This window comes from Salminus brasiliensis, chromosome 14, assembly GCF_030463535.1.
Source record: "Salminus brasiliensis chromosome 14, fSalBra1.hap2, whole genome shotgun sequence".
Lineage (NCBI taxonomy): Eukaryota > Metazoa > Chordata > Actinopteri > Characiformes > Bryconidae > Salminus > Salminus brasiliensis.
Window position 1 is genome coordinate 34,117,626 of NC_132891.1, and position 18,099 is coordinate 34,135,724.

General features: G+C 48.1%; 1 protein-coding gene across 2 annotated transcripts in view; it reads left to right on the top strand.

Annotated features, from left to right (window-relative positions):
• Window positions 1-18,099, top strand: part of scube3 (signal peptide, CUB domain, EGF-like 3) — a 116,138-nt gene that overhangs the window by 88,506 nt on the left and 9,533 nt on the right. For both annotated transcript variants that reach the window (XM_072656547.1, XM_072656546.1), the window contains 11 exons: window positions 997-1,119; window positions 10,648-10,764; window positions 13,005-13,127; window positions 13,980-14,096; window positions 14,332-14,430; window positions 14,614-14,730; window positions 15,723-15,881; window positions 16,069-16,272; window positions 16,363-16,524; window positions 16,838-17,005; window positions 17,609-17,770. In XM_072656547.1, the coding sequence (XP_072512648.1) occupies window positions 997-1,119; window positions 10,648-10,764; window positions 13,005-13,127; window positions 13,980-14,096; window positions 14,332-14,430; window positions 14,614-14,730; window positions 15,723-15,881; window positions 16,069-16,272; window positions 16,363-16,524; window positions 16,838-17,005; window positions 17,609-17,770 (1,551 nt within the window). The remainder of the gene's footprint in view (window positions 1-996; window positions 1,120-10,647; window positions 10,765-13,004; window positions 13,128-13,979; window positions 14,097-14,331; window positions 14,431-14,613; window positions 14,731-15,722; window positions 15,882-16,068; window positions 16,273-16,362; window positions 16,525-16,837; window positions 17,006-17,608; window positions 17,771-18,099) is intronic.

Below are 18,099 nucleotides of genomic sequence, written 5' to 3' on the forward strand. Positions count from 1 at the left end.
ATGATGCCAGCCCCTTTTTGGAGATGGACGCCTCATTTAGAGAGATGATTCAGGCTTAATGGGAACCATCCACCGACAGCCAGCGAGAGGCTGGAGGAGGTGGATCCGCCCGTCACTGTTAGAGCTCACTAAAGCTCAGTCTGGCTGCTTGATATCCTGCTTATGTGCTGTTGTTTTCCTCTTTATTCTACACTAATTCACATGCGGTTGCATTCATGCATGGCCTAAAGTATCTGGACACCCTTTTGGAATTTGCTTATGGTGTCCCACGTCAACAGAATGGACAAGCTGCAGTTGAGCGTAAGGTCAACATGGCCAATTCCAAAAGCCCCCCCTCCCCCCTCAGCATTGGAAGCTTTGTGGAGAAGTGCAGTGTTGGAGCCCTGGAATCGAAACAGTGATCCTCAGGTCATAGTGGCAGCACCTCGATCTGCTGGACCACTAGAAGTCCACCTTGTATGGGGGTTTTTGCTAAAATTTGGACATTTGTGGCCTGAAATGAGGGTCTAGGTCTAATAGTCACGCTCCACCATTGATGAATCCAAACCGTGCCGCAACAGATGGTCTGAATGTGCACCAGCAAGGTGGAAAGGTGAGGTATGGGGTTTCTAATAAAGTGGCCCGTGAACAAAAACCTGTGTCACGCTACTCCTCAATATTGTGCTAAGAATGGTCCACCATATAAACCTACATCTGGTCAGTGGTCATTAGGGTAGTTCTGCAGGGCCAGACCTAATCATCCTGTGTAGATACGATTGGGTTAGAAAGCTCTACCATTGGTTGGGACTTCACAAGTAGAACTGAAGGCCAACATGTCAATATAACCACCAGTATAGTCAGAAGTTGACCTAATTATGGAGGAATTGTTCCAGCATCTAGTGTAGGGAACCTTCGGAGACGAATAGCGGTTGCTCTTCATGCTCTTGATTTCAGAAGACATGTTGGATTGTAGTGTTTGGACATGTGGTTGACTCTTGACTTGTCTCCCCCTTCCAGATATCGACGAGTGTCGCATGAGCAACGGCGGCTGCGATCACGTCTGCAGGAACACAGTGGGGAGCTTCGAGTGCAGCTGCAAGAAAGGCTACAAACTGCTGACCAACGAGAGGACCTGTCAAGGTATGAGATCAGTGCTGACCGCTGGTGGTAAGAACTTGCAGAAAGTTGACCCTGTCGCCGGTTCGCTGGTTGTTCTTTCTTGGAGCACTTTTGGTAGGTACTGACTTAACTGCATACCAGGGAACGTCCAGAAGATCTGCCTGATGTTCTGGAGACCCAGTTGTCCAGAACATCACAGTTTGGTTCTCGCGCTTGACCGTTCTTCCTGCTTCCAACATTATCACCTTCCAGAACTGACCTTCTGCTCACTTGCTGCCTGATCCCACCCCGTAATGCCACCAGATGCCATAGTCGGCAGGCTGCGCTTCCTTGCTTGTACGGGCTACCAGCGAAGGCCAGCGCGTTTATGCTGCAGGGTGGAGGGGTACCTGCTCGGCGGGGGAGCGGGCACCCAGCCACTGAGCAAACAGAGGAGGCGGCCCAGCCACGTCGCTGAGCCGAGCTGCAGGTGTGGGGAATTAGAGCGAGAAAATCCTCAATCTTCCCTCACCGGGGGAGCGGCGCTCTGCACACGGACACATCTGGAGGCTTCAGGAGAGCGCAAAGCAAACACACAGCCCACAGAGGAACAGCAGAAAGGGAAGGGCAGAAAATGAGAAGGAGAATTCGACTGAGGGAAAGGAGAAGGAATTGGGGGAGAGGGAGGAGGAGGAGGAGGAGGAGAAGGAACAGGTCATCCGAGCAGACCCTTTGTGGTGGTCCTGAAGAGCTAAGAACGGCTTGGTCATCTCAAAGCGATTCAGAGGGGCAACTGGAGGAACAGTTTGCAAGTGATGGAAGAAAGACAATAAACAGAACACATCTCGATTAGCGGCGTGTAATGAAGCATTTCTCTGCAGGCTTTGGTGGAACATAAGGGTTTTCCAGGTGACCAAGACTGAAAACGGTGAAGTACCCAGTTTCAGCTTGATAGTGTGTTAAACTGAATGGACACAGCTGTGTAATTTCCGTAGGCAAGTTCTGCCAATACAGTGGAACACTTTGGGGCAAACCTTTATCACCATGAGTAATACTGGCTAACAGCTAGAGCAGTGGAAAGATCCCATTGCATTGTCGAGTGGTGGAAATACGTTCACTAAAACCATGAAGGGCTATCAGATACCTGTGAGATGAGCTGGATGAGCTGGGATAGTTTGGGGCACCTTTGGGAAAGCTTAAGGCTCATTTCTGCTTCCTTTGCGTATGAAAAAATGAAGACGTTGGCCTGGATGTCTTGCAATGCATCCACTAGAGGGCAGTTCAGAGTCAAATGTTGCTGACCCCATCAAATGAAGACGGCAGTGGTGTAAAGGGTGGCAGTCTGTGTAACTGCTGGATGGAGTGAAAGATGGAGTGATCGAAGCTCCAGTGAACATCTTTGGGATAAGTTAGAATACTGAAGCGCTAATGAGCCCCATCAAGATGAGTTGTGGTGATGAAGTTCCATCAAACACAGTCGGGATAAGTTGGAATGGTGAAGCTCTAATGAACACCATGAGATGAGTTGTGGTGATGAAGTTCCATTAAACACCTCTGGGATAGGTTTGAGTGATGAAGCTCCAGTGAAAACCTTTGGGATAAGTTGGAATGATGAAGCTCTAATGAACACTGTTGAGGTGAGTTCTGGTGATGAAGTTCCATTAAACACAGTTGGGATAAGTTGGAATGATGAAACTTCAGAGAACACCTTTGGGATAAGTTGGAATGATGAAGCTCTAATGAACACCTTTGGGATAAGTTGAAATGATGAAGCTCTAATGAACACCTTTGGGATGAGTTGGAATGATGAAGCTTCAGAGAACACCTTTGGGATAAGTTGAAATGATGAAGCTCTAATGAACACCTTTGGGATAAGTTGGAATGATGAAGCTCTAATGAACACCTTTGGGATAAGTTGGAATGATGAAGCTTCAAAGAACACCTTTGGGATAAGTTGGAATGATGAAGCTCTAATGAACATTTTTGGGATAAGTTGGAATACTGAAGCTCTAGTGAACACCATAGAGATGAGTTGTGGTGATGAAGTTCCATCACAGTCGGGATAAGTTGGAATGATGAAGCTCTAATGAACATTTTTGGGATAAGTTGGAATGATGAAGCTCCAGAGAACACTGTTGAGGTGAGTTCTGGTGATGAAGATCCATCAAACACAGTCGGGATAAGTTGGAATGATGAAGCTCTAATGAACACCATCAAGATGAGTTGTGGTGATGAAGTTCCGTCAAACACCTCTGGGATAGGTTCGAGCGATGAAGCTCAATTAAACAACTCTGCAATGAGATGGAGCTTCGTTGCACACCTTTGGGATAGGCTGGAGTGCTGAGGGCTCCCTTGAGCACCTTCGGGATAAGCTGGAATGGTGTCTGTGAACCAGACCGAATTGGCAACATTAGTGCTTCACCTCAACGATGCTCTCGAGGCTAAATGGAATCGAATCTCAACCCCACCCTGAGTAGCCCTCCAACAGGGGTAGAAGCATGTACAGTAGAGTGCATGCATGTTGAGATAATCAGGCTTCTGGGACGTTTCCATTTGTGGCATTTTGACTGACTGCTGTCTGTTTTCTTTCGGCCCATGTCGGTCTCTCCATGTCAACATTTGGCTCTAACCGTGGTGCAGCCGCCGCCACTGCTCATGCGTTTACAGAATCTGGCAGCCTCTCCCTCAACGACTCGCTGGTTTATTCCAGCATGGCTGAATTCTTTGTTGATCCTGTAGCTTTGATTCAATTTCAGTTTGTTTGGGCTGGCCCGGTGGGTGTTAATATAGACGCCTTCCTATGCGGCACAGCTCAGCGAAAACCACCCTGCCAATCTCGGCGACCACATACTCCTAACTGAGTCATCTCACTGCTTTGTGGAACAGGCCTGTCAAACTGTGTGGAGAAACAGGACCCTGATCATGCGGGGACCGCAAGCTTGGTTCTTTGCTTCCTATGTATACTCTGAGACATTTGGACCCAACTGAATGACATTGTGGTCTAGGGACTGAAGGCTCGGCTGGAATTGTGCCTCGCTTTCTTCATGGTTGTTTGGGATTGGGGAGTGTTGGGATCTCGAAAAGCTCAGTCATTCCTTCTAATTAATCCCATTACTTGGACCAGTACCCTTACAGCCAATTCTGGGGACTCCAGCCCTGTCTGTAATGGGTTTATGTGAACATAAGTAAGGTGTGGATTGTCCTTACTGTGTTATTTACTTTTACATTTAAGGCATTTAGCAGACGCTCTTCTCCAGAGCGACTTACAAAAGTGCTTTGCTATTTACCCAAGAAGAACCTCAGCTAGTTTGAATAGACTAAAAATTTAAAGCTCCTCTAATCTTAGACTCTACTAAACACAAGTCAATAAGGAGACCACTCTGCTATTCACCCAAGTTCTCTCAGAAGAGGAGGGTCTTCAGTCTGGGCTTGAAGACAGCGAGCGTTGGACTCTGCCGTTCGGACACCCAGGGGAAGCTCGTTCCACCACTTTGGTGCAGGACAGAAAAAAGCCTGGACGCTCGTCTTCTGTGGATTTTGAGGGATGGCGGGTCGAACCGAGCCGTACTTGAAGCTCGAAGTGTTATGAAGTACCCAGTGCCTTTCGGAGGGTATTATGGGTATTGAACAATTCGATTAAAAAATACCCATTTAATAAACCATGGTCCATAATGTCCATCGTGATGGACTGCAAGCCTGGCCAAAACCCTGCTGAGGCAAACCCAGCATGCCTCTCTGCTCCACCCAGGGGTTGCTCCATGTCATGTGCTCTTGTTTTCTTTCCCTGCTCCTACCAGGCTCAGGGCACCTACCTCTACTCCTCTATCTGCTCCTCAGATACCTTGAGCTGGTCCTGGTTCGGGTTAAATGGGCATCATCTAACGAGAGCCACATTTGCTCCAGTCTTGTCTGAAAGTGGGGGAAGGGGTCCTCCCCATTTGGAACAAAGGGGGTGGGGTGGCATGGGGGGTAATCTGGGAGTTATCCCTGTTTGTGTGAGGCCTATTATTGTATTCATGGGGAAACGGTAGGTGTGGACCAGCAGGGAAAGCTCTTATCTTCAGCCGCTTTTCTACACAATGCTCTATGAGTGCACCCTAAGGTGAGAGGTCAAGCAGATTGCTTAGCTCAGTGCTTTCCCAGCCGCAGTCCTGACAAATCCACAGCACACCTGATTCAACCCAGCTGATAATCAGGGTGTTGGAGCAGCGAGGGGGGCGGGAGGTGGGCTAGCAGATAGATCAGTTGGATCAGTTAGTTGCCAGTTCTGGAGTCGAAGGCCTTGGCTTTCAGAACCATCATCATTTCAGAACCATCTGTTCCTGTTGGAAGTCACTGTTGCAGATGGATGCTTGATTGAATAGCCTCTAGTTAGCCACAAGCATGCTAATTCCCAGAAAATACAGATTTCCAGGACATACTTCAAGAAGCTCTGCCCCAGATCTATGCCTGGACTAACTGGAGTTTCCAGCGGTGATTCACCATTGGCAGTGCAACTGTAGCCCAAGATTAGGCCTAATTATGTCCAGGAAACTGGCCTGAGAGTTTGGCTAATGTGCTTAGCAATTTGGCCTGGGATTAGCACAGCTAAAATAAGCCAAAGCTTGTGCTGAAGGAAGATGACTAACGAACGGAACGCCATTGTGGATCGCTGGCATTTGGTATTCCAAATACTTGCAGAAGACTTGTGAAGACCCACACTGGGCGAACCCAGTGTCACACACTTGACCTTTCGCTAAGACCTGGTGGACTCGGCACCCCAAACAGAGACAGGACTTACCCTCTGTCTAAATGCTCCGGGTGGAACGTGTAAACAGAATATTTGCTTTATCTGGAGCGAGAGCGGCCCCGTAGGTGCCCTGCCCTGCCCATCCCCAGCCCCCCCCCCCTAGCGCCATCAATCAGGATATGGCTTGTCCTTCGCCACCTCTCCGAATATCTAGACGCATTCCTTAGCCGCCGCTAAGAATCTCACCCCTGCTGTCCTCAGCAGGCCATTCTGACTCGCTTTCTTATCTGATCATGCCCCGTATCCTTAAAGGGTGGCTGATAGAGCCCCTATCTGTGCTCTGTAAACAGTCTTGATGTTGGCTTTTCCACAAAGTGCTATTATTTCAAACTGGCAGTGGAAAAGGGAAGCCGCTAAGTCTGAGATTAGCAAGTAGCAAAGCTGACATACCATTGGAGGTGCCGAGGAACCATGCCGAGCCCCCTCCCTCCTTCTTTCAATCGTCCCATTGATCCCACTCATACCTGCCCTCCTGGCCTTTGTCGGCGATCATTGGACCCACTTAATGTGATGTGGTGAGATGAGCAGATAGGTGCTTTAGTGCCAGCTCTGCTCCCTGTGTCTATCTCCACTAGGTTCCTTGTGCTGGTTAGCACGTACACCCGTCCCGCATTCTGCCACGCACTCCAACGGGGCCTTTCCGAAAACAAGAGGCCAGTGCTGCTAGATCTTCGCCGTCCTGCACTTTCCTGGGAATTGTGGGAATCTTCAACATGATCTATAACATGAAGAGTGTTCACCATGTTCCCTGTGGCAAACTAGGGTTCAATTCCCCGCGGCGGTGCACCAGTAAGAGTCCTACACTCTTCTACCAGTGTACCCTGGATAGGAGCCTCAACCAATTGCCAATTGCCAACAGTATTATAATATGCTTTGTGCACTACTTGTCCAAATGTTTGTGGACACCCCTTCTGCATTTGCACACTCAGAGTTTAGTGTCTAGTAGTCTAGAAGTACAGCCAATAGTCCTATTCTCTGGAGCAGATAAGCATCATGAACCTATTAGCGCCATGCTGCCTTATGCCAGGCTTGGGCTAGAGGGGCAGCTATAAAGCCCCCCCAGCAGCATTGATCTGTGGAGCAGCAGAAGAACTGTGTTCTCTGGAACTGGTGGTTGGTGCTCCATCCAGTATCTTGTGCAGCTGAATGCAATCAGATCTTCACAGCACTGCTCCAAAATCCAGTGTCAAGCCTTCCCAGTACAAACGAACAAGTAGGTGTCCCAATACTTTTGTCCATACTGGAAAAGCATCTTCAAGGCTTGCGTTATGATTTTTTTTTTTTTTGCCATATTCCAACCTAATACCGCTAAGTATTTATGGAATCAAGTGTCATATTGAGATTGGTGACCTACCCCCTTACCCCTGCTCCACCCACTGCTACCCCCACCCCCCTAAAGTCTTTCCAGTCCTAGAATGTTAATTACCTTCATTCATGAACAGCCTTTCTGGGTACATTTTTGTTTGGGTCGACATCATCGTTCAACCTTAATCCGTACAAATGCGCAAGACCTGCGGTGAGATGTGGTTAAGTGAAGGTTTGCACTGCAGGCAAGCAGCTGGAGTCCATTGCTGTCAGCGGTGCCCTGCTGAACGCATGCCGGTCACTGTGAGGGTAACAATGGCCAGGCTCCCTTAATGAATCTGCCAACAGCTCCTAAAACACGTCTGATGAAGCTTGACCAGGCCGGGCTGGACAGAACCAGGGAATGCTGTGTTCCAGATTTCTCCACAGATCCTTGAAGTCATCTTGGCTTTGGAACCAAACTGGACCACACTGGTTTTCTGTATGTTTATTAGTCGGAGCTCTTTGCTGCCGGACTGGTTGGGCCATGTTTATGGTGTAACACCACTTCTTCTAGTAGGTTGAAGAACCCCAGCACTCTGGATCACCTGCTGCCTGTCGGCGTCTTTGGAAGTCCTTGTTTAATTAGCCTCCATTGTTCACTCCAGACCCGGCCTTGATGTCTTGATTACCTACATCGTTTTTTCTGGGTTTTTTGATTACCCATGATGGATTGCGTAAATCTGGGCCTTATCGTTTCCAAATGAGCCGATCTCAGCAGCGCTCTGTCCTGCTCTCCGCTCTCCGCTGCTTTCTGTCTCATGCTGACACCCAGCGGAGACCCAACTGCCTTCAGCAGAGTTCACCAATCATTTAACCGCCTGTAGACGATCCCTGAGAGACTCTCTGTCTGTCTGTCTGTCTGTTTATCCACCTGTCTATCTTGTTGGTCTGTCTGTCCATCTCTCTGTTTATCCACCTGTCTATCTTGTTGGTCTGTCTGTCCATCTCTCTGTTTATCCACCTGTCTATCTTGTTGGTCTGTCTGTCCATCTCTCTGTTTATCCACCTGTCCATCTTCTTTCCCAGTCTGTCTGTCTGTCTATCTTGTTGCCTGTCTGTCTGTCTGTTTATCCGCCTGTCTGTCCATCTACCTTGTTTTCCTCTGTCTGTCTGTCTGTCTGTTTATCCGCCTGTCTGTCCATCTACCTTGTTTTCCTCTGTCTGTCTGTCTGTCTGTCTGTTTATCCGCCTGTCTGTCCATCTACCTTGTTTTTCTCTGTCTGTCTGTTTATCCGCCTGTCTGTCTATGTACATTGTTTTCCTCTGTCTATATGTCTGTCTTTTTATCCACCTGTCTATCTTGTTGGTCTGTCTGTCTGTCCATCTCTCTGTTTATCCACCTGTCCATCTTCTTTCCCAGAGTGTCTGTCTGTCTATCTTGTTCCCTGTCTGTCTGTCTGTTTATCCGCCTGTCTGTCTATGTACCTTGTTTTCCTCTGTCTGTCTGTCTGTCTGTTTATCCACCTGTCTGTCTATGTACCTTGTTTTCCTCTGTCTGTCTGTCTGTCTGTTTATCCGCCTGTCTGTCTTGTTGGTCTGTCTGTCTTTTTATCCACCTGTCTGTCTTGTCTATTAATCTGTCTATATCTATCTGGTTGTCTCTGTTTATTTACCTGTCTGTCTGTCTGTCTGTCTGTCTATCTTGTTTCCCTGTCTGTCTATATGTCTGTACCTCTGCCCCCTGTCCATCTTCTTTCCCAGTTTGTCTGTCTATCTATCTTGTTCCCTGCCTGTCTGTCTGCCTGTCAGTCTGTCTGTTTATCCACCTGTCCACCTTATTTCCCAGTCTGTCTGTTTGTCTGTCTGTCTGTAGGTCCACCTGTCTGTCTATCTATCTTGTTTCTGTCTGTCTGTTTATCCACATGTTTATCTTGTTCTCCTGTCTGTCTGTCCGTCTGTCTGTTTATCCACCTGTCTATCTTCTTTCCCAGTCTGTCTGTCTGTAGGTCCACCTGCCTGTCTGTCTGTCTTGTTTTCCTGTTTGTCTATATGTCTGTCTATCTGTCTGTTTATATACCTGTCTATCTGTCTGTGTCTGTACCTAATCTCTCTAAGGGGTTATTTGACCTGGAACAATGTTGAAATATATTGCTATCTAGAACCTTCTTAAAAGGTTCTATACAGAACCATCTACAAATTAGTTCCTTGTATTTGAGGGACCATTTAACCAGGCACAGAACCATCGAAACACTTCCCTGTATAAAACCACTGTCTTTACTAAAGACCCCGTCCTGTCTATCTGTCCGTCTGTCCACCCGTCCACCACTGGAAGGAGGACACTGGTGTTGGTGGGACGGTCAGTGCAACAGACGCGCCATCCACCCGTCTGAGGGCTTGTTTGTCAGTCATGCAGAAGGTGGCAGAGTGATCCGTTCGAGCTCCGTCCGGACACATTGCCGGATTGGGTTACCGCACATTCCTTCTTAAAGCGAGGTGTGGGGGGGTGGGGGTTGGGGGGGTAGGGGGGGGGGTTGAGGGGTTGACGGCCGCGCTGGGGAAATCACTTCCACATGGCCTGAGGAAATAAAGGGACGAGGGGAGCCGTTTAACAGTTCAGCTGCAGTGTAAAGCCGCGCCGGGCTGTGTTAATGATCTGCTGTTAAACACTGATTATACACAGATTATAAGCAACTCACTGTAATGGAATGATTGACACCGGGCGGGAGAGCGGGGGCGGCTGGGGGGTGAGGGGGGTGAAAGCGGCCGGTAGGATCGTTTACAGACACCCTGATACTCCCTGATACTCTCTGATACTGGAAGATATTAGATATTATGTAAATTAAAATTAAAATAATTAATTATTATTTTTTAAATATTATTAATAATAATAAAACAACAGATATTCTTTCCTTTACTTTAAACTTATTAAAATGATTTGAAGTTGATTGATGTAGAAATGCTCAGATGCTGTTTTACAAGCCTATTTTCTATTTACCACCCTGTTACTTTACCTCCGCATATACTGAACCTCTCTGATATTCTTGTACGCAGAGCTACCATTAGCTCACAGAGATGGCGCACAGCCTCATTGCTTAGCCTAGCCTAGCTTAGCTTAGCTTAGCGCTGTAAAAAGCAAATGCATTTTTTGTAATTATTCCCTAGTCTTAGTGCTAGCTCAAAATAATACCCCCTGCTAGCTCTTTTCCCTTCTCTGGTTGACCTAGCGTTAGCTTTTAGCCGCATTAGCTTTCTGCCAACCCAGTTTCTTTGGGTTCCCTGTTCGAAGTGCGGCCCCTCGCTCGGCCTTCAGCCGAGAGTGGTGTTACGTAACAGTATGACCTCCATGCACTGCCCTCACCTCGTTCAGCTAAACCCACATAACTACAGGATTCCATGGTGATGCAGCCTTAATATATATTTTGTAGCATGTAGCGAGTTTTCCTTCCCTGCTTGATCATGAGCTGATGTCATGTCCACTCTCTCTCTCTCTGCAGATATAGATGAGTGCTCCTTTGACCGGACGTGTGACCACACCTGTGTGAATTCTCCGGGCAGTTTCGAGTGCCACTGCCAAAAAGGCTACGTCCTGTATGGAGTTGCTCACTGTGGAGGTAACACAGAAACACCCATAACCCCCCCCACACACACACACACACACACACACATCACTGCGCAGCTTAGCTTGTAACTCACTTGCGTATTCCGGCAGCCTGAGGATTCTCCACAAGGGGGCACTGTTAGTACTCAGAAAGCTTCTGGTGCTCTGCAGCAATGACACTGCGTGTCTGTGCCAGTTCCTAAGGCTGATATACACTAAATGGGCAAAAGTATTGGGACATTCAAGTGTATCCTGCTTCTGTTGGAGTAACTGTCTCTACTGCCCAGGGAAGAAGGCTATTAGATTTTGGATGTTGGATGATGATGATCACCGCCCCACAATATCATCCTCATCATCCTCAACTCATCCCAAAAGTATTGGATGGAGAGCTACAATTGCTGAGGGGCTTTATACCCCCTTAGCCCATACCTGAAGCTGTGTGTGTGTGTGTGTGTGTGTTTGCAAATCTCTGTCAGCAAGGGGTGCAACCTAAAGTAGCTGAATGTGTTCATTTGAAGAGGTGTCCACAAACATTTGGACATGTAGCGAATGCAATGTGTGAATGCAAAGCAGCTGATCTGAGGGCAGCCTGGCTGGGTGGAGTGACCGATCGGCGAGAGGGCAGGGGGACGGCGGGACGGCGGGGTTGAGGAAGGACTGGGTGTTAAAGGATGGATAAAGGAGAGGTTTAAAAGCTGCCATCTCTCTCTCTCTCTCTCTCTCTCTCTCTCTTTCTCTCTCGCTCACTTTCTCTCCTTCTTCCTCGCTCGTTTGATCACCCCCTCTCTCTCTGAGTGAGTGTCTGAGGCATGTCTGTGCAGGATGGCTGAGAGAGATATTAATGAATGTTTACTGAGGGAAGAATAAATATTATTTACTCTTTTACTCTCTCTCTCCCACTCTCTCTCTCTCTCTCTCTCTCTCTCTCTCTCTCCTCCCCCTCCGGAGTTGTGTCTCGTGTCTCAGGCAGGAACAATTGCTGACGCATGGGGTCAATGGAGGCGTCAATCAAAGCAGTGTTTTTCTTTCTCTCGCTCTGCGCTCTCTCTCTCCGGAGATTAATGAGAGTTCAGAGCACAGGCCGAGAGAGAGACGGGGGGGGGAGTGGGGGGGCTTCCAGTTCTGTCAGTCAAGAACAGAAAGCTGAGGCTGCAGTGGCTCTGAAGATGGTGTGGGGAAGGTTTTCGTGGCACAGCTTTGGTCAATAATTGCTTGAATGCCACATCATTTGACTATCTGAGTATCATCAATCAATCAAAATCTGACCGATTCTTTGACCAATTTTTGATCAATTAAATCATGAGGGCTCCTCCAAGGCCAGACGCCGCCTCTTTTCCAACTGGGAAAATGTCGGGACCCCAGCTCCGTCGCACCAGTTAACAGACATCCGCGCCGGCCAGCGTCGCTTAAGAGTGATGAGGGGAAAGAGCGCCATCTGGAGAGAGCACGGCCAGTTGTGCTCCCTCAGACTCCAGCTGCCGATGGCAAAGCGGCACGACTCGGGATTCTCGGGAACTCCCAGTGATTCCTGGTGATCCATCCTACCTTAAACGGTGCAGCAGATCATGCTCCTTCTGATGGCTGATCTAATGTCGTGTCTCAAACCATGCGGTGTACCCTACCTCCCTACCTAGCAGCACTTCTGCACTGTGTTTGGTGTATTTGCGGTTTGGGACTTAGGGCTTTGGTCAGACTGCTATTATAGTAGGTGCGAAATTCTCTCAGCCAATCACATTGCGGGGTTGGAACCAGCTCTGACGTGATAGACACAGCAGTTACTCCATGCTTTTGCTGTTGCTGTTGTTGCTAACTACGACCTTCCACAGATGAAAGGACCTCCATATAATGTAATGCTCAGAACCAATTAATGTGCCCTTATTATGTTTAGCAGGGAATGAGGGTTGGGGGGAATTCAGAAACAGTATGTGTTTGGTTGGGGGGGGGTGGATGAGAGAATGCGTCACCATGAAATCTCACAAATCTGGGCTGAACTTCAGAGAGGCCCGACTGAGTGAAGGTGGGAAAAGCATTACTGTCCAATAGAAGCTGCTGCCAGTCCCTCCCTGCTGTTTGGGTTACGATCTTCTTTTTTTCGCACGTTTATGTGATGACCGTAGCTGCATGCAGCAGCAGGAGGCTTCATTAGAGCTCCACGCCTTCATTAGGAACAGTGTGTTCAGAACGGGTCATGATTTGGACCGTTTCTGTTTGAGGAGCTCATCCTGGTTGTTGGTTGTGGTGATTTTTTTTCAGACATTGACGAGTGCAGTATAAACCGCGGGGGCTGTAAGTTCGGCTGTGTGAACACGCAGGGCAGCTACGAGTGTACCTGCCCGCCGGGACACAAGCTGCATTGGAACAAGAAGGACTGCATAGGTATGTATGCACTGACACCTAGTGGCCAGCTCAGGCATTGCGGCACAGTGGCAGCAGCCAGCAGTAATGAAAGCTGATGATGATGATGAGTAATTATAGGCATGATGTGCCCTTTTACTTTGTATTGTAGCTTACATGCTGTTCTATAGGGCTGTTCATATAGGGCTGTTCTATAGATTTGTTCTGTAGGGCTGTTCTATAGGTTTGTTCTATAAGCATGTTCTGTAGGCTGCTCTATAGGTCTGTTCATATAGGGCTGTTCTATAGATTTGTTCTGTAGGCTGCTCTATAGGTCTGTTCTAAAGGGCTGTCCTATAGGCTGCTCTATAGGCCTGTTCTGTAGGCTGTTCTATAGACCGGTTCTACTGACTGCTTTATATAGGTCTGTGCTATATGCTGTTCTATAAGCTGTTATATAGGCCTGTTGTATAGACCTGCCCTATTGACTGCTCTATAGGCTGTTTTATATAGGCCTGTGCTATATGCTGTTCTATAGGCTGCTCTATAGGCTGTTCTATAGGCCTGTTGTATAGACCTGCCCTATTGACTGCTCTATATGCTGTTTTATATGCTGCTCTATAGGCTGCTCTATAGGCCTGTTCTATAGGCTGCTCTATATGCTGTTTTATATGCTGCTCTATAGGCTGCTCTATAGGCCTGTTCTATAGGCTGCTCTATATGCTGTTTTACAGGATGCTCTATAGGCTGTTTTATATTCTATAGGCCTTTGTCTAAGTGTTTTTATTAAAGTACGCTCCACTTTACACTTTACACCAGCAGTGTTTTATGAATGGCTAATTTGATCTGAAGTCCTGGCTGATGTGTTAAACTCCACTGTTTCTCTGCACACAGAGGTGGTAAAGTGTGCATCCAGTCTGGTTGCTCCTAAAGCCACGCTGTCCTGCAGCAAGACGGGCAAGAAGGAGAGCTGCTCCCTCACCTGTGCATCTAAAGCACACTACCTGGCAGGTACACACCGCAGGGATACCCTTATCAACCCCTTTTTGAACAAATAGCCAGATCAGACTGCCTATAATCTCAGAACCTGAGTCAACTTTGACACTGTGTCTTAAAATAGAGACCCCCCCTGAACCCACCTGCATCTTACCTCCATACACAGAATGCATGTGCATGAATTTCCTGTTGTTTTTTTTAAGGCTGTTGTGTGTTGGTACTCATTACCTGTGCTTTGCTGTTTCTGCAGAGTCTGACAGCAGTTACTCCGTTAGCTGTGGAGTCCCTGTGCTACGAGGCAAAGGCCAGAGCAGCAGGGTTAACTCCAGCAACAGCCAGAGCTGCATAGGTATCAGCTGAAAGCATGTTTATGCCTTATTCCCTTCCAGGTCATCAGTGTCCTTATTCCTTTATGGGGAATATACTCGTATATATAGAGCTCCACCCTCATAATATGATTGGTCAGATTAATGAATTTGACGGATGTCTTTGGTTGCAATAGGAAGCCAATGTTGCGTTTGTTTGTGTGTAGAGACTCTGGCTCCTCCAGTGAAGCAGACGGCCTCGTTCCGAATCAAAAACGCCAAGTGCCACCTGCACCCCAAACTCAGGGGACGAGCGGAGGACGGAGGCAGGCAGATCGGACCAGGTGACTGGCATCACACTGAGGCCGATAAGCAGCCAGACAGCTGTTAGACACCTCTGTACCTCAGGAATAATCCGCTACAGCTATGCTCCCCAATAACGACACTATAATTTGGTGTAAAATCCTGACCCAATAACAAACCAATCAGCCAAGACATGTTTGGTATCTGACCTGTGCTTCTTTAGTTCAGAACAGGAGATGCTAGGCTTATGTTGCTAACAGACCCTGGGCACAGATGGTCACGACCATCTCATTTGTGTAAGTACAGGGTAAAATCTATGAGTATGTGACTCTGAAACCACTCAAAAAGCTACATTAAGAAATTTAACTGGTTACATTTGAGTTTTCGGTGTTCGTTAGGATCCGTCGTTCGTTATCCTAGCATCTCCTGATCTTATCTTAAGCAGCACACGTCAGGTACCCAACATGTCTTGGGTAATTTACAGAATCTGGGGTCAGTGATCAATCAAGTTCATTTGGTTGTTTCCTGAACTGTTCCTTGAAAATACTATTATACTATTTGGACAAAAGTATTGGGACACCTGCTTGTTCATTGTTTCTTCAGAAATCAAGGGTCTTAAAAAGAGCTGATCCTGCTTTTGTTGGAGTAACTGTCTCTACTGTCCAGGGAGAAAGGCTTGCTGTAAGAATTTGATTGCATTCAGCAACAAGAGCGTTAGTGAAGTCAGGATGTTGGATAATGATGATGATGATGATCACCACTCCACCTCATCATCCCCACCTCCCCAACTCATACCGAAAGTATTGGATGGAGCTCCACCACCATCCATCACTTCAGAGAACACAGCTCCACACAGTTCAGCTCAATGCTGCTGGGGGGCTTTATAATCCTCTAGTAGCTGAAGTAGCATTGGTTAGAAAGGCTGTCCACAAACATTTGTCCATATAGTGTATATAATTGTAACGCATTGTGTTATGAAATATTATCACAATCTGACTGCTGAGGCACCTCTGACTGACCCTATGATCCACAGGTGGTCAGCTGTGCAACAACTGCCAGGTCACCTTCGTCAACCTGAGGTGCGACTCCTCCAAGAAGGCCAGAGGGCGCCGCACCCGTAACCCGTCCAATAAGGAGATCACACGCATCACCCTGGAGTTGGAGGCGGAGATTAAACCAGGGGACACTACAGGTGAGATTACAGGTGTTAACATACACTCTCTTCAGTGGAGAGTGGAGGTGCGGTCAGGTGAAGGTGGTCAACAGAAGACCTTTGATCTGCAGTAAAAGGAGCGTCTGCATGCAGTGCAGTGCAATGTCCGGTTTCGTATCTGACTCTGAACACTCTACCCTCTCCCTCCTGCTGTGTCCTGCTAAAGGGAGCTGTGACCTGAGCTGTGTTCGGAAGCAGATGGAGCAGAAGATGAAGTCCTCCATCAAAGCGCTGAAGAAGTCCATCAATCAGGAGAGGTTCCTGATCCGCGTGGCGGGGCTGGAGTACGAGGTGGCTCAGAAAGTGGCTCACGCTGCGGATAAACACGACAACTGCGGCCCAGGGAGAGAGAAGGACAGCGGGCGCTGTGGTAAGGACGTGTCTTTGGGGCTTAGATTTGAAATTTCCGATAGGAGATTTGGGCAGTAGTTGTCTCACTGTCTCCTCCTGCTCCTCTCAGTCAGATGTTTGCCCGGGTCGTATTATCACGGGGAGATGGAGCGCTGTGTCCAGTGTCCTCCTGGGACCTTCCAGGAGCGCGAGGGTCAGCTGGCCTGTGACCTTTGCCCTGGAGGAGACCGCCATGGCCCATCAGGAGCGCGCAACATCACATCCTGCTCAGGTAACCAAGGCAACCCAGGACCAAAAGGGTCAGAGCATCTCTAAATCATCAGACAGGTCTTGTGAGGTGGTCCCAGTATGCAGTGGTCAGCACCTACCAAACGTGCTCCAAGGAGGGACAAATGGTGAACTGGCTTGCCATGGGCACCTAAGAGCCGCGATGCTCATGGAGGTCTCGCCTCACAGCTATAAGTCGTTAATTGTTCTTATAATAATAATTATTATTATTATTTTATTATTATTATTAATTTATTAATTTTTTAATGTTAATAATAAAAAAAAAACTCATTATTTGTCTGATTGTCTGATTCCAGGTCAGTGTCCATCCGGCCATTACTCCAGCGATGGCTTTAAGCCGTGCCAGGCCTGTGCTCGGGGCACATACCAGCCTGATCCCGGCAGGACCCTCTGTTTCCCCTGCGGAGGAGGACTCGACACCAAGAAAGAGGGAGCCAACTCCTTCCACGACTGTGAGGTCAAAGGTCAGTGTCCACTTGGATTTAATACCTGCTTATCTCACCCTTTAATCTAAACCCAGACCTAACCCTCCCCCTGGTCCTAATCCTAACCCTCCCCCTCGACCCAATTCTAACTCTCCCCCTGGTCCTAATCCTAACCCCCCCCCCCCTTGTCCTAATCCTAACCTTCCCCCTGGTCCCAATCCTAACCCTCCCCCTGGTCCTAGTCCTAACCCTCCCCCTGGTCCCAATCCTAACCCTCCCCCCAGGTCCCAATCCTAACCCTCCCCCCAGGTCCCAATCCTAACCCTCCCCCAGGTCCCAATCCTAACCCTCCCCCAGGTCCTAATCCTAACCCTCCCCCTGGGCCTAATCCTAACCCTCCCCCTAACAGTGATCCCAATCCTAACCCTCAACCTGATCCTAATCATAACCCTCCCCCTGGTCCCAATCCTAACCCTCCCCCTGGACCAAGGCAGGATAGACTCTTCAGGTGTCCCAAAACTTTTGTCCATATGGTGTTTATGGAATTACTGTGGAATTCCTGATTCATCTTTAATTCCTGAGGCCTTAAATCATCACTGTGATTGTGTGTGTGTGTGTGTGTGTGTGTGTGTGTGGTTGCAGTGTCTTGTGCTGCGGGACATTACTACAACACGTCTGTGCATCGCTGCATCCGCTGTCCTGTGGGAACCTACCAGTCAGACCTTAAGCAGAACTACTGCATCTCCTGCCCTGGAAACACCACCACTGACTTTGATGGAGCCACCAGCGTCTCCCAGTGCAAGAGTGAGGCTTACTGTTTCCACCACAGATGTCTGAACGCATTCATTAGAAGGGGTGTCCACAAACATTTGGACATAGTGTATCTGGGCTTGAAGTGCAGAGGCGTGATTGGAGTAATTTGAGGCCGATCTCAGTCGCTCTGTAGAATTTTATTCAGCGCTCTTCTGAACTGGCCTGGTCTGAACTGTTTGTTTACTCTGCCTGCAAATCAGACAGGAGTTCTGGAATTCTGGGAGTTCTGAGAGAGAGAGAGAGAGAGACGTCGGCCGATCCAGAACTAATTGAAAAATTCCTGTTTTTTTTTCCGGACATATACGTTTGTTTTTCATTGG